Raw genomic sequence first — 15398 nt, 5'->3', positions numbered from 1 at the left:
GGGCCTCTTCATCAATCCCAAAAAAAAAAATACTTTCACTTCAAAATTAATTCCAACATTTCTACTTTTTATACCACATTAATCATTTTTTTTTTTTATTATTCAAATAAAAAAATCACTACAAAATAAATTTTTTACATTTTTTCATATAAAATATATTTTTTCATTTTTTCCTACCAAACATTTTCACTCAAACCAACTAAACATGAATTCCTAAAAAGCAATACAGTATTGCCCTGCCTCTTGGCAAACACTACCTCTAATTCTGGAACGTAAAGCAATAATTGCCTCGGTCACAAGTCATAGACTTTGACCAAGTCAATGCGTTGAACTAGGAAGCTTCGAGGTTCGAGGCATGAAATTTACGTGCATTCTCAATTGCATGTTAATCGATTTGTTTTTTTTTTTTTTTTCCACAAGGGAAGGGGGGAAGAAGGTGTTAATCGATTACTTCAGTCTTTTTCTTCCCCTCCATTTCTTTTCCAGGAAGAAGCGTATGATATTATTCTTTTTTATTTGTTTAGATTTTCTGCTTCGAGACAGTTTCCTCATCAGCGCAAAGAAAATCAGAAAAGAAGTAGAAGAATTTGAAACATAAATTGGTTCAGCTTTGTCTTTGATTCTTGGGTTTCTAAGATTTTGGGTGTTATTATCGCAGCAAAGTTATGGAAGTAGCTCTTGCAGAGGCAGCGTTGGAAAAATCAGTTTCGGACTTGTTTGGAATCGTTATGGCTGTCACAGGGAACACCCTTATGTTCGACGATGTTCTGGAACGCCTTAAATATACGTTAGGTAGATTAAAGGGAGTGATGGAAGACATAGAAAGGTCACACAAAGAAATGGGTCGCCCAGAGGAAATAAGCGCCTTGATCGAACAGATAAAGAAGGGCGAAGATCGCGTTAAGAAGTACTCGAAGCTCCCGTGGTGGAAATACCCCATGAGATTCCATTACACGAGCAAACTTCAAAAGTTGGAAGCGGACCTTATCAGGTTCTTTCAGCTTGATGTGACAGCATGGACTTATCGGAGTGTGTCCAACACCTGGAATGTGGTGAGTGATACGCTTGCGAGAATGCATTTGGCCGGTGTGGGGTCGTGCGCGGTTCCTGAACCCCCGGATTTTACTGTTGGGTTAGATGTGCCTTTGAAGGAGTTGAAGATGCGGCTGCTGAAGGAGGAGGTGTCCATTCTTGTCTTGACTGCTCCGGGAGGATGCGGGAAGACCACATTGGTGACAATGCTTTGTCGGGATCAGGAAATTAAAGGTAATTAATTCATTTCTTTACGAAATATTTTTTTCATTTTCTTTAAACTAGTATCATGTGTAACCTTTATAGAGAATTCGCTGCAAGAGTATAGTTTGGGAAAGAGAGTAGGAGAAGGGGAAAGAGAAAATCTCTCATAGAGGAGAGAACTTCTATCTCCAGAAACTAGAGAAAAGGGTTGGGATTGGTTTGGGAATTCGGTTCATATGACTTTGCCATTATGCATGTTTCTACAGACAAAAAATTACAAATGTTATAAGACATGAAATGTGGGTCTGTGGCAGTTTTCTCACTGCATTGAGTTTGGACAGGCAAATATGAGGGCAATATTTTTTTTATCACGTTCTCAAAATCTCCCAACGTGAAGGTCATTGTACAAGAAATATTTCGCAAGAAGAAAGAGCAGGTGCCTCAAGAGTTTTCAAGTGATGAAGATGCAATCAGCAAGCTGAAGCAACTGCTGAATCGAATGGAGCAAAAGTCTATTTTGTTGATTTTGGATGATGTCTGGTCTGGATCAGAATCTCTTCTTGACAAGTTTGCATTTCATATGCCGAATTACAAGATTCTAGTGACTTCAAGAACTGCATTTCCAAGATTTCCCTTTAGATACAAGTTAGAACCATTAAATGGTAAAGCTGCAATGAAGCTTTTTCGTCACTCAGCAATCCTGAATGATGGGAGCTCTTACATTCCCAGTGAAGATATTGTCGAAAAGGTACTTAGTCAATCTGTGATATATAGGTATGAAATACACTTAATATATTATTTGTAATTTTGTCTTTTGGGTAAGGTATGTTTATGAGTGAAGAAATACATAATACCATTTCTTATCTTGATAAGTAAATTGTAATACTCCGATCCCATATTAAGAAGATAAGAAGAAACCCACATAGAGTGGGTAGTTTATAAAGATAGTCATGGGTGCTAAGTCCCACATTACCTAGTTATTAGATGAAACTGGGCTTTATAATGAATTTTAAGGAACCTCCAAATTGACTAGTCATTTTGTAGTAATGGCTAGTACTTTTCCGTGGGTCGTTACAATATGGGACCGGAGTGTTACAAACTCCCCTTCTTAAATTTCTGACGTCCTCTTCAAGGCCACGTCATGCAGTGCTATTGTACCACATGACCTACGTCCCACATTGTCTGGGTGTAGAAAAGATGACGTGTTTATATGGAATATGCTCTCTCTAAATAGTATGAGACATTTTTGGGGTAAACCTAATACTAAAACCGTGCGGTCTTGGCCCAAAGCGGATAATATCATATTATTTAGGGTGGAGTATTACATATGGTATCAAAGCCATAACCCAGCTTGAAATGGGGGGAGCATGCACAAGCCAATGAGAGTCACTAGCGATGACGCTGAGTCTCAAGAGGTGGTGATTATGACGTCCCACATTGCCTGGGTGTAGAAAAAATGATGAGTTTATATAGAATATACTCTCTTTAAATGGTATGAGACCTTTTGGAGTAAACCCAATAATTAAACCGTGAGGGCTTAGCCTAATGCGAACAATATCATACCACTTGGAGCTGTTTTACTATTGGGTTTACCCCAAAAGGCCTCATACCATTTAGGGAGAGCATATTCCATATAAACACGTCTTCTTTTCCACACACTTCCTGCCAAAATTATGCTTGCATACTTATGCATGCATTTTGGCGCTTTTTTATTTTCTTTTTGTATTCAATTCACCATTGTTCTCAAAACTTAATTGAATAAAGAAAAAGTAGGCATACAAACCATGTTTTCATATTTATAAACGACAAATGCAGCTTAGATAACAAGAACATTGACAAATATTACCGCTGATTTTAGTTGGTGGCCTTGAATTGCAGATAGTGAAAGACTGTGGGGGGTTTCCACTGGCCCTTAAAGTGATTGGCAGATCACTGTGTGGGCAGTCTGAAATGGTCTGGCGCAGTAGAGTTATGGAATGGTCTAATGATCACTCTATACTTGCTTCTAGTACTAGTAGTGATCTGCTTGTTTGTCTCCAAAAAAGCCTAGATTTCAAAGATAAAGAGATCATCATCAAGAAGTGTTTCCTGGACCTAGGTTCATTCCCTGAAGACCAAAGGATCCGTGTTGCTGCCTTAATTGATATGTGGTCAGAATTATACGAACTAGATGAAGATGGCATCCAGGCCATCGCCAACCTATGTGAAATCACCAACCGGAATCTGGCTAGTCTTCTTGTCACAAGGTATGCTGGCTTTTATTTGTATCATGTGATTTTATTATAGTCTAATTTCATGAGTAAAGACTAAAGAGTTCGAATCTCTTCTAAGCATCTATCTTTGCTCATTTACTAGGAAAGATGCAAGTGAGGTTGGCATCTACTGCAGTGATGACTACGTCTTACAACATGATCTTCTTAGAGAGCTAGCTATACATGAGAGCAGCCAGGAGCCAGAAGAACAAAGGAAAAGACTGATTGTGGACATAAGTGAAAACAAGCTTCCCAAGTGGTGGAAGGAATCAAGGCAGCAACCTATCAGCGCCCAGCTCTTGTCAATCTCAACTGGTTGGTTCATCTTTCTCACTCTCAAACACCCCCACCCCCACCCACATATACACACAAGTAGTAACCTACAGAGTATTTGGTATTACCCTGTTTTTTGTTTTTCCTGAGCACATTGGGTACGCAATCACACTATATATGATATTGTTTGCAGATGATAAGTTCTCATCAAGTTGGTGTAATATTCAAGCATCAGAAGTTGAGGTTTTAGTTCTGAATTTCCAAACAAAGAATTACACCTTACCCAAGTTTGTGGAAAAAATGGATAAATTAAAGGTCTTGATAGTCACAAATTATGGTTACTTTCATGCTGAATTAGATAATTTTCAGCTACTTGGGTCTCTTTCTTATCTAAAGAAAATCAGATTAGAGAAGGTTTCAATTACTTCCCTTTTCAAGTCCCCAGTGCAATTGAAGAGTTTGGAAAAGATATCCCTGTTTATGTGTAATATTGGTCAGGCTTCTAGGGCTTGTACTATTCAGGTTTCAGATGCATTGCCAAATCTAAAGGAGATAAACATTGACTCTTGCATTGATCTTGTTGAATTGCCTGCTGGACTGTGTGATATTGTCTGCCTTAAGAAACTTGGCATCACTGATTGTCATAACCTATCTGCACTGTCCGAAGAGATTGGAAAGTTGGTAAATTTAGAAGTGTTAAGGCTTAGGTCATGTAGTGATTTGGTACAGTTGCCAAAGTCGGTCACAAGCCTCAGTAAGTTAAGCCTTCTTGACATATCTGACTGCACAAACATTAGAAAGTTGCCTAAAGACATTGGTAACTTGTGTAATTTGAAAGAGCTCAACATGAAAGGGTGCATGAGACTGCGTGAGCCTTTACCACTATCAACTTGGAATCTTGAGAAATTGAAGCTTGTGATATGTGACAAAGAGAGGGCCGAGTTATGGGAGCCTTTGAAAGAGTCCCTCCCCAGTCTTAAGATAAAGTTGGCTGCAAAAGATACCAACTTGCATTGGCTTCTCAATCGTTTGTGAGAATTATTTCTTGTTGAATAATGTTGTAGTATTCTTACATATAATTTATCGTATTTGGGAGAGTCTATGGTTAATAAACTTTCAATGAACATCATGTCATTTCCAAGCAAGCCAGAGTTTTAATAATGTTTTAATTTAATATCTGCATGTACTTAATGCTTGCGTATTAGGCAAAAATAGATCACCATCTCTTTGAAAAAATGGCCATAACAATTAACACATATAAGGTCAAATGATTTTTTTTTTTTTTTTTTTTTTTTGGCTTTAAATTCCTATTTGGCTCAGATAAATCCAATAACTTGATCCAAACTTACAATGCATAGAGTGCAAAAAAAAAACTGTGTAAGAGCAACAATCATAAAGACGCCCAGAAGAGGAGGGTCATTGCAAGCTTCGTGGTGAGCCTTCTTCCCTCACAAGAAATTATATAAGAAAAAAATAATAATAAACTGCATTCAAATTGTACAGAAACTGTTATACAAAGTGTACATGAGTACATCCATATATTTGGCCAAAACACAACCATGGAGAAAAAGTACAATACAAAAATGACAAATAAACGGAAGTTCAACAGGGAGGAGGGGCAGTTTACAACCTCTCCAGTAGAATTTTAATCCACAACCACCCCCTTTATAAAGCTGTAAAAATCAAATTCCTCCACACGCAAGGGTGAAAAGCTTCAGGTTATGAACACAACTCCAAGGAGCACTACGGACACTAACATGATGCACTTCTCTAAGGTCTTATCTATTCTGATCTACCAGACACTACGACACTCAGTTAGATCTTCACACAGCTATAGGGCCCAAAGAACCATACTAACTTGCACAAATGGTGTTTTCTGAATTCCAGATACCCCGAGATCACAGTGCATAGACTATCTCCCCACTGCTGTCGATATCAAGCTCAGAGTCAGATTCCAAGTCGTCCATGTCATCATCCAAATCCCCGTGGTCGAACGAATACTGGTCGAGGCTATGAGTCCCAACTGCTGGTACAGTGGCCTCAGCAATTATCTGCATGATCAGATCCATGCTCTGCATAGGTTGGTCTGGCTCTTCAAACTGATTGCCCATCGTCTTTTCGTCCATTAAGCCTGCTGGGAGATTCCTCAAAAACCATTCATGGTTCTTGATTTCAGGAATGCTAATCCTCTGTAGCATTTAAGTTAAAATCCTTCATTTGCGCTAAACTTTTCGCCCAAAGCCAACAAAATAAATCAATAAAGTAAACAAATTAAAATATCTATACTTCATTACCATTCAACTTTCTACAGCATGGTCCAAGAATGGTGGATTTTTTTTAATTTCAACAAGTAGAATTGTTTACAGAACTTGCTCGAACTGATAACTTATTAGCATTCCCAAAAACTTAAGCTAATGGGAAGTTAGAAATTTAACCATTTACTCAAACAATTCCTCTCACATGTGCCCTCATAAATGGGATCCAATACAAGTAATGTTTAGGGAAATCAAATCATGATTCCGTGTACTTTTAGTCATTTTAACAGATTCAAGACCTGAGTTTGAACCGATTCTAAATTCGAGACCTTCCTCAATCTTTTCATCAAATAAATGATAGAAATTATTGTGAAAAACATTTATGCCCCTCAGCTCATCTAGAGAGAGAGAGAGAGAATCACGGGATGGCTGCCCCCTCAAAAGGGGCGGCCACAAGCTACCCCCATTGTGGGGGCGACCCACTCACACCTCCTCCACGCCCAGTCATGGTTGGCAGGGCGTGTTTATGTTTTTAATTTTTTTATATAAATGACATAATTGTATTTTCACCGTCATTTAAGTTATTTGACATAAAGACCAACGGAGGTCTCAAATTTAGAATGGGCCCAATCTCGGGTCTTAAATTTATCAAATTGTAAACCAATGTCTTAATGTCAAAATGGCTGAAAGCACATGGGGTCCTGACCTGATTTCCCTAATTTTTAGCATAAATAGCAGAAATAGAATATATTCAAACACAAGACCACTTTCTTTGGTACTATGATAAACCACTTGACCAACACACTTAAAATGATAGGAAATAAAAGATTTAACCATTTAATCACATCTTCAGTAAAATTCTGTGCCCAAAAAGCAAAAGCTAATGGGAAGTGGTAAATTAACTCATTTATATTTATATTCTATGAGATACAACCTGCTGAAAAAAAAAAAGAAAAGAAAAAAAAAGGTGATCGGTTAAACATAAAAGATGATTCAACTCCACACTTCTATTATTAGAAAAAGTTCAAGTTTCAGAAGAATGGAAACACTTTTCACCAGCTTTGAAACACCGAAAGTCCAATTGCATGAAAGACATGAAATATTAAAATATCCGAACAAGTTTTGGACTATTATTTAAAAAGAACAAAAAGCCTACAGGGGAACCTTACAGACACAAATGAAACTACTCAACAAAAACGTAGTAAGTATTTATAGCTGACATCCAGGCTGCCAAGGTCAAACAAAGCACATCAATTTTGAAATTCTGACCGCTATAGGTACCAAGGTCGCAGTGTATGGAAAAATAAATAACCACATTTCTCAAGCTGTTGCATAGAACAGGAAATATCTATATATTTGCAGAAAAAGATGATCAGGATTTTGGAAACAAGAAACCACTAACCGTTGCAGGATCAAAAACAAAAATTCGTGAGATCAGGTCACGACACTCGGTAGATATTTGAACGCAGTCTGGAATGGAATACTGGACACTGAGAATTCTCTGTGTGGGACCAATAAAAACATGTTATGCATAAAGCAATTGATCTCAAGTCATATACACGAAGTAATAAGAAGGCCACATGATATACTTGTATAGTCTTGCGGAAATCCTTTGGTTCATCAGGATCCTCAAAAGGATATGCTCCCACCAGCATCACATACAAGGTGACCCCACATGACCACACATCTGCAATCTGATATTTATGCAACACAACATTAAAACAGCAACTCATTAAACACCAGATTGTAGGATCATTAGAAATTGAAACAAAGTAACTGCATTCTCTGCAATTTAAGTAGAACCCAAATAACTTAGACCAGGAGAAAGAAGAACAGTGAGAAAAATAGATATTCAAGGGGGACTAAATATACACAACATATATCTCCAGTTTAAGCCCCAGTTCCAGACTTCGGGTAAAATAAGCATACGATTAGCTGATGCATTCAAGAAAGACAACAATTGATTGAATTAGACAACTTTTTACCTTGCCATCATATTCTTGCCTTAGCAGTACTTCTGGAGCAATGTAAGCCGGAGTTCCCACAGTTGACTTTGGTTGTGAATGAAGCACTGAAGACTGGTAAAGCACCCATAATGTTAGAGAAACTTTTTGAAGTCAAAATCATTTGAAACTGATATTAATGATTTGTCATGAGAAGCAAGAGGCTATCCAAATAAAACAGTCCACCCTCTCTCTCTCTCTCAAAATCATTTGAAACTGATATTAATGTTTTGTCATGAGAAGCAAGAGCCTCTCCAAATAAAGCAGTCCACGCCCTCTTCTCTCTCTCTCTCTCTCATCCTAAATCTAGAGAAGTGAAAAATCAGAGAACTGACACCAAAGAGAACAAGAAAGAGAAAGACAACTAGTACCTTGGAGTACCCGAAATCACATATCTTCAACCGCGGAGCTGGGCTTCCATCCAACAAAGTGTTCTCCAGCTTCAAGTCACGGTGACATACTTGCTTCATCAATAAACAAAATACTAAGAAGCTGAATAAACTATCATGTTTCCATGCAAAGGAAAGAACAAATTTTCAAAATTTTCAAAATTAAATTAAATTAAATTTTTTTTTTTTAGAAAAAGGAACAAGTTTCAATACCATTGCATGACAGTAGCTAACTCCAGATATAAGTTGTTGAAAGAAGAAACGCGCCTGCAGCACCAAGTAGAGTAAAGAAACGATATAAATAGTTCATTTACGCCAAAAAAAAAAAATGGAATTCAAGAATGTTGCATTAAGCACCTCATCCTCACTAAAGCGCCCTGCACTGCAGATTCGCTCAAAAAGCTCTCCTCCAGATGCATATTCCATTACAATCGCCAAATGAGTGGGGGTTAAAATGACCTACAAATTTGGATGTACAAAAGCAATAAAGCCTTCATACGTTTTGATACCTGATTAAGCTTAAAAAATGCAGAAATAAGCTAACCTCTTTAAACCTAACAATGTTGGGGTGCCTCAGAGACCTATGATTAATGATTTCTCTTTGAACATTTTCATCTATCTGCAACAAAACAATACCACAATGAGAGAGAAGCAATCCACAAAATTCTACCATTTCACTATCAAAATCTTATCTCATGAATACCAAATAAACATATTAAAGAAAATGGTCACCGTAAACTTAAACCTTCCTCCACTTATTCTCTCTCTCTCTCTCTCCCTTCAGCCCTCCCCTCCTCAACTTCTAAACTATTTTTGGGAGTTTGTAGAGAGAGAAAAACACAAAGGAGAGGAGAAATAATATTTTTTTTCTTTTATAAGTAATCAAAATTTATTAACAGCGAAAGACAAAAGATCAAGAAAGTTAGAAAGCCTTTAGCTCAACCGCCGTTCTCTCACAATCTTCAAAACTTCAACCATTTCTTTGTCTTTAGATGAGAAATGCTAAAAACCAATTTTTTATCCTACAACTATTCCACCTTGCTGATGTAGCAGTGCCATCACCCCTTGTTAAAAAAAATAAAATTAAATAAAAAATAAATAAATAAATAATTCAATGACTGATTGGCATTATCACATCAGCAGGGTGGGATAGTGGCAGAATAAAAGTATGATATCTAGAATTACTCTCTCTAGATACGCCACTTTAAGCAGGGCAGAAAAACACTAGCTTTTTAATGTTTTAATAAATAATGTGAGAGGAAAGGTGAGTTAGCATCCCTCCTCTTGTTTGCTTGCAAGGTGAAAATGAGAGGAAAAGACAAGATATTATATAGCTGATAATAGAGTTAAATGACTTTATTGTTTTATTTTGATTAGACATTGTTAAAAATTAAATAAATTGTTATGAGGTAAAAAAGGAATTACGCCAAAAAAAAAAAAAAAAAAAAAAAAGGAGATTTGAATTCCCAACCTATCTATACAGAAGCCAGCCCAACCCCATTCATTCAATCCAGTAAACCATCAAGCGGCTAGTTTGAGTGATGCAAAATTTGGTCATATATCATCATCAAATGAAATTTAAACAAGTGCCAGATCCTTCGTGGCTAGACAAAAACCTGAAAACATTCAAGTTAACAAAAAATTCTCTGTTTGGTAGCCGAAAAGGCTGAAGAAAAAATCAGGAAAATCAACTTGACGAGTCACACATATTCTCTGACTCCATACAATATAGCTTAAAAAAAAAAAAAAAATTGTTGAAAAAAAGACTTGAGTAAGTGTATACCAATCATTCTTCTTGTTCAGGCTTCTCAGCAGCCAAACTATAAATAACCAACTGATTTAATCAATCTCTTTGTAGGAAATATCAATTCCCAAAAATAGAACACCAAAAACTAATAAAAAAAGGAAACCCAGAACAACCAGAAATACGAACACACACTATTAAACCCACCATAAATAACAAACGCCGAAACAATAATTGAAGAAAATACACCAATTATGGCAAGTAACTAATTTTGTAAATTTCCAAAACTGACCTTATCCCCCCGCTCGATGTACTTGACGGCGACGAGCTCCTTTGTGTGCTTGTCCCTCATCAGCCTAGCGACCCCGAAATTCCCCGACCCGATATCTCGGACGAAATCGTACCGGTCGCTATCGTGCATGATCGGCATGTCCATACCCGGCCCGAAGTTTAACCCGGCCCGATCCATTTCGACTCTCCGGCTCTGACCTATCCAAGCTCGATCACATTAGAGAGCTGAAAAAATGACGACGGTTCGTTAAATCGTAGTTTCTACAGACCACTTAGGTCGGTTCGAAAAGAACCGTTCAGAACTCAGCGAACTCGGGGTGAGTCGGTGGCGTAGACGGTTACAGATTTCGTCAAGTGCGTTTCGGTATGGCCTGGGAAAAGGTGGGTGTCAGAGATTTTGTGATCGGCGACGAAACAATGCGGGGTTGGAGACTTTAGAGATGGGAAATGATGTTGCCAAGGAGATAAGTGCGCGGTACAATGTGAATGAAGACAAGGAGCGGCGTCGTTTTCATGTCTGGTTGGTGTTGAGACGGCGCCGTTTCGACCTGGTTGTGTCTTCTCTCCCTCTCTGTCAATTAACTGGCCCTGAAGGTTTCCTAAATGACTGTTATATCCCCAGTTTGGATCAATATCCTTACATAACTTTCAATTTTTTAGGTGTTCTATCACTTACAATTCTTTATATTTTATTTTTGACCGTCCTTATAAAATATTTTATAATATTTTCCATTTTTAGTTGTGATAAAATATAAATATTAAAATAACAATTACTGATACGATTTAATTTAAATCCTAATATTTAAAAGTAATATGTGAAATTTAAAAGAAATTACTTATTAATCGTATAGCACATTAATTGTTTATCGGGTTCGTGGTTGACGTAACTGAAAATAGGATAAGAGTGTTTAAGAGGGATGTTTTGGTCAATTAAGATAAGAGAAAATTGTCCACTCATGACGAAGCCTTGGGAATAAAGGAAAGTTTCTGGATTCTGACGTTCGGGCACTATTTTGCCCAACAAAAAAAAAAATGAGCACGACGATGGGAGCGGTTATTCGCTTCGTCGCAGCACCACGAAATCCAAAGATCTATACCGTTGAATTTATTATTATGTTTCATCGACGTTGGAGAGGTCGTGATGTTAAATAAGTACGAAGAGTGTAGACTACCGAGAGCAACATAATAAGATTCCTATTTGGTAGAAGGAACTTTTATTGGAATATTCGATCTGATTTAACAAGGCGGCTTGTTGGAACGGCAATGTTCGTTGGCCACCTATATTCACTCTATTATTACAAGCATGTTTTCTCTCTTAAAAAAACAAAAAAAAAACATGTAAAGCATAATACACTTTGTCTTTTCATTTATCCACACATACTTCTCTCCTACTGGCGGCCGCCATCCCTCTTTGCCTCTCACCCTCCTCTCCTAATATGGCAACTCTCATCCCGACAATTACAGACGGAACCTAACTAGCCTCTCCTTTTGGTGCCACCCTCCGCCATTCCTTAGCTCTTTCATAACCCGTCTCGCCCCCAATCATGTGTTGCAACACCCCAATAACCATATATGGATTGAAAATATTATTTCTCAAAAAATTATTTTACATCAAAACAAACGCAACCTTATTTGTTAACTAAATATGTTCATTCATACCGAAAGTTAGCCAACAAAAAAAAAAAACCAATTACAAATGATATTTAATGTATTTTAAACAAATCATTAAGGATATTGTTACATATTTTTTAGAACTATAACATGTTGTCAGTCACTAACAACTTAATTAAGAAGTTAGCGTATAATTACTAACTTGCTGATTACCCCTACGCTTTCCAGAGTAATTCCCTGAAAGGTACGTTTCCTTCTTCAGATTCAGGTGTCTATCGATCTCTTTATTCTTTCCCTTTCAATGTATATTTATATTTATATATAGATATATAGCCTTTGCTTTACTGCAACCTTTTCTATTATCTTTTTGGGACCAGTACACAAGATAAAGTTAAGGTTAAATCAATGCATAAACGACGGGTAAGGGTTGTTGGCGATAAATGCAACGAATACGACATTGGATTTATGTCTTTTTCTACAACGATAGTCAACAGGAAATCGATGCAAAGTAAGTTTACATACAATTCTACAATTCATACATGATAGAATTTAATTGACTAGTCAAATTTTTTATTTAATCACTTTCTAATTACTGTCTAATACAACTCTCAGATTTACATTTATTGGGATTCATTTATAATTTTTTTTTTGCATGCAAGTTTTTTCAAATTAAAAAAATAATAATAATAAAAATTAAACTGCTTATAATGTACCTTTACTCACTGTTTTGCAGTCCATCCCTGCAGAATCATCACGAAGACATGGCACCTACAGAAAATATAAAGAAATCAAAGACATGAAAATGATATTTTGGGAAGACATTCTGTCAACTTCATTACTGAAGAAGAAAATCCTATGATCACTTGTAATTTCCAACTCTGAGAACCAGAGTAGCATGCAATCCATATATATATATATATATAGCTTCACCGGCTGACTGGCTACATCTTCAGAGAAATGAAAGCAGTGATGAACATATGTATATATATACCTGTGGAAAATATGTGGTGGGTAGAAATGGAGAAACTGAAGTAAACTGGTGTGTGTGGGTTTAGAAGGATAAGGCGTGAGCAAAGGAGTCAGAAAAAACTGAGTAACCGATGCCAGAGAATCATGTAGCTAAATAGCTAAATATAGCCAACGACAAAAAGAGGGGTTTCGGGCAATTAATATCTAACAAGCTCCGACACCTGCAGCACCAACTTGTCTGTATCAATTTATTATCATTTTTTTTTGTTCCATAGGAGAACATCAATCGGTCAATAATTCATGAAGCGGACATCACTAATTTTTATCACTAGTTTTTATCCTTATTTTCCTGCCCTTTACGTGGATATATATATTATTTTCTTTATTTGTTAATTGTTATCCATCTTTCAACCTGGGTTTTTCAGTTTTTGCCCATTTTTCACCCCTGTGGTAGTCTTTGTTTGGAAATATTTTAATTATTATGGGTTTTTTTTTTTTCTCTCAAATAAAAAAAAATGTGTAGGTAATTTAAATTTCTCATTTTTCAATGTGTTTGTGATTAACATGATCTTTTTTTCAAATATTTTTATAAAATAAAAGAGCATTAAAGAATGGAGTTGATACTCTCCATTTGTTAAAAATGTCACTTCCTATAACATGTCTCAATTATCATAGATTCATAAGAGCTCCCATTTGTGCTTAAAGGAAAAATGTTTTTTCTGCTGATTTATTTAGACAATATTTTGAACTTCTTCTTTCTCTACTTTATAACACTTTGATAGAGTAGACATATGCCGAATCAATCTAAGTTAAGAGAACGGACATGAGAGCCTAAGATTCAAGCCAGGATGACAAATTTAAAGTATAAGTTTCAACTAAGGGTGAGCAGCAGACCAGTTTTAATTAATCTGCTAGCTCGTAAGAAATGCTACATATTATTTTTTTTTTTATCCCTCAAAGTTAATATAACTTTGAAAATCATTATTAAATCAAAATTCAATAATGATCAATTATAAAACAAAAGAATAATCACTTAATGCTCTACATAAGAGAATGTTGTTTCACCATTCTAAGTACAACAACCATATACTCATGCTTAATTTGAGATGACTCTAACTCTTCTTGTAAGTGTAACGTTATACTATTCATTTTGCTTACTTAAGTATTGAAAAGTCCATTAGATCAACTACACCATCAAAACTTATGTTGCTTTTGCTTCATGTGAATCAAGTGAAAAATTTATAGCAATTTTCTATTCACTACCCATTTGTTTGACATGAGCATTTTGAAGTTCTGACAAAAAAAAAAAAAAAAAAATCTCATACAGAAAACATGGCCCTAATTTTTGGGCCGTTATATATAATAGATGAATCAAATTTTAAAATTTGAGAATTTCATATTTTAAAAAATCTGAGAGAATCTCAATCATATTTTACGGCACTAATTGCCATCGCCTTTCTGGTGACCAATAATGAGAGAAATTATTTTTTAGATTAAAAATATATGGCTTAATCTAACAGGGTCGGTGGGAGCCTATGCCACCGACCCTATGCTTTTCTTATATTATCTTGTTTTGCAAAGCCTAATAAAATAGCAAGCTTTTAGATTCAAGTTCAGAGCCCAAGTTACATTTTGTGTACCTCCTCACTTGTTTTTGCTTAAATTGCACGCATTGGCATGGCAGTATTTTCATGATTTTTAAAATGTTTCGCATTGGTTTTTTTTTTTTAATAATTTGATATAAAATAAGACAAAAAAGGCAAAGTCGAACGGGGGTTTTGTTGGAGATGACAATAACAAAAATGAAATAAACTATACTAATAAAATTAAAAGGGCTTCCCCCAAAGAAAGTCAAAGATGTGTTCTTCTTTAATACAACCCTATGTCACTTTACCTCTTATTCTATGCTTTTTTGGCATAGACGCCTTCCATGCTCCTTATATATTTATCAGCAAAGCGTTTCAACAATTTGTCAATAATTCGGATAGTAAATATGATAAAATTCTTATTAAGCTCACGTGTCCGAGTAAAGAGTAAGATGCCTAAAACCTACTCGGACAGGTGAGCCTCATAGAGATTTTCTCACATTTACTATTTAAATTACTAATCATTAAAAAAAATAAAAAAATAAAAATTTATAGCATTTAATGAGCATAAAAATTCAGTATGAATGATTTCATTTTCCTCCTAACGCTAGAAAGTGAATGGTGCCTTTAGGACTTCAAAAAGAGACAAATCCTCTTTGATGAGACCAAGTCATAGTCAAAGCTGAGGCTTAAATCAGCCCTCCGGCCCATTTCCATTAACAAGGCTATTTAGGCCGAGCCTGCTTCTATGTTTTGAAGCCCTATCTCTTAAGATGGAGGATTCTCTTA

At 36.1% G+C, this 15398-nt stretch overlaps 2 protein-coding genes across 2 annotated transcripts; one reads left to right on the top strand and one right to left on the bottom strand.

The window, feature by feature from the left end:
• Positions 1-450: 450 nt before the first annotated feature.
• LOC132186290 (probable disease resistance protein At5g66900) lies at positions 451-4931 on the top strand. Its single transcript, XM_059600183.1, has 5 exons — positions 451-1266; positions 1578-1984; positions 3115-3482; positions 3592-3803; positions 3955-4931. The coding sequence occupies exons 1-5, from the start codon at positions 666-668 to the stop codon at positions 4794-4796; spliced, it is 2430 nt and encodes an 809-aa protein (XP_059456166.1). The 5' UTR covers positions 451-665; the 3' UTR covers positions 4797-4931.
• Positions 4932-5235: 304 nt separating this feature from the next.
• LOC132186289 (serine/threonine-protein kinase SRK2I) lies at positions 5236-13104 on the bottom strand. Its single transcript, XM_059600182.1, has 11 exons — positions 13046-13104; positions 12768-12822; positions 10445-10641; positions 8953-9027; positions 8766-8867; positions 8622-8675; positions 8391-8483; positions 8002-8094; positions 7606-7710; positions 7419-7517; positions 5236-5950 (listed from the first exon to the last, which is right to left on the bottom strand). The coding sequence occupies exons 2-11, from the start codon at positions 12790-12792 to the stop codon at positions 5660-5662; spliced, it is 1134 nt and encodes a 377-aa protein (XP_059456165.1). The 5' UTR covers positions 12793-12822; positions 13046-13104; the 3' UTR covers positions 5236-5659.
• Positions 13105-15398: the final 2294 nt, after the last annotated feature.

Source organism: Corylus avellana, chromosome ca7 (genome assembly GCF_901000735.1).
Source record: "Corylus avellana chromosome ca7, CavTom2PMs-1.0".
In the NCBI taxonomy this organism is placed as follows: domain Eukaryota; kingdom Viridiplantae; phylum Streptophyta; class Magnoliopsida; order Fagales; family Betulaceae; genus Corylus; species Corylus avellana.
This window is presented reverse-complemented; position numbering and strand designations above follow the sequence as displayed.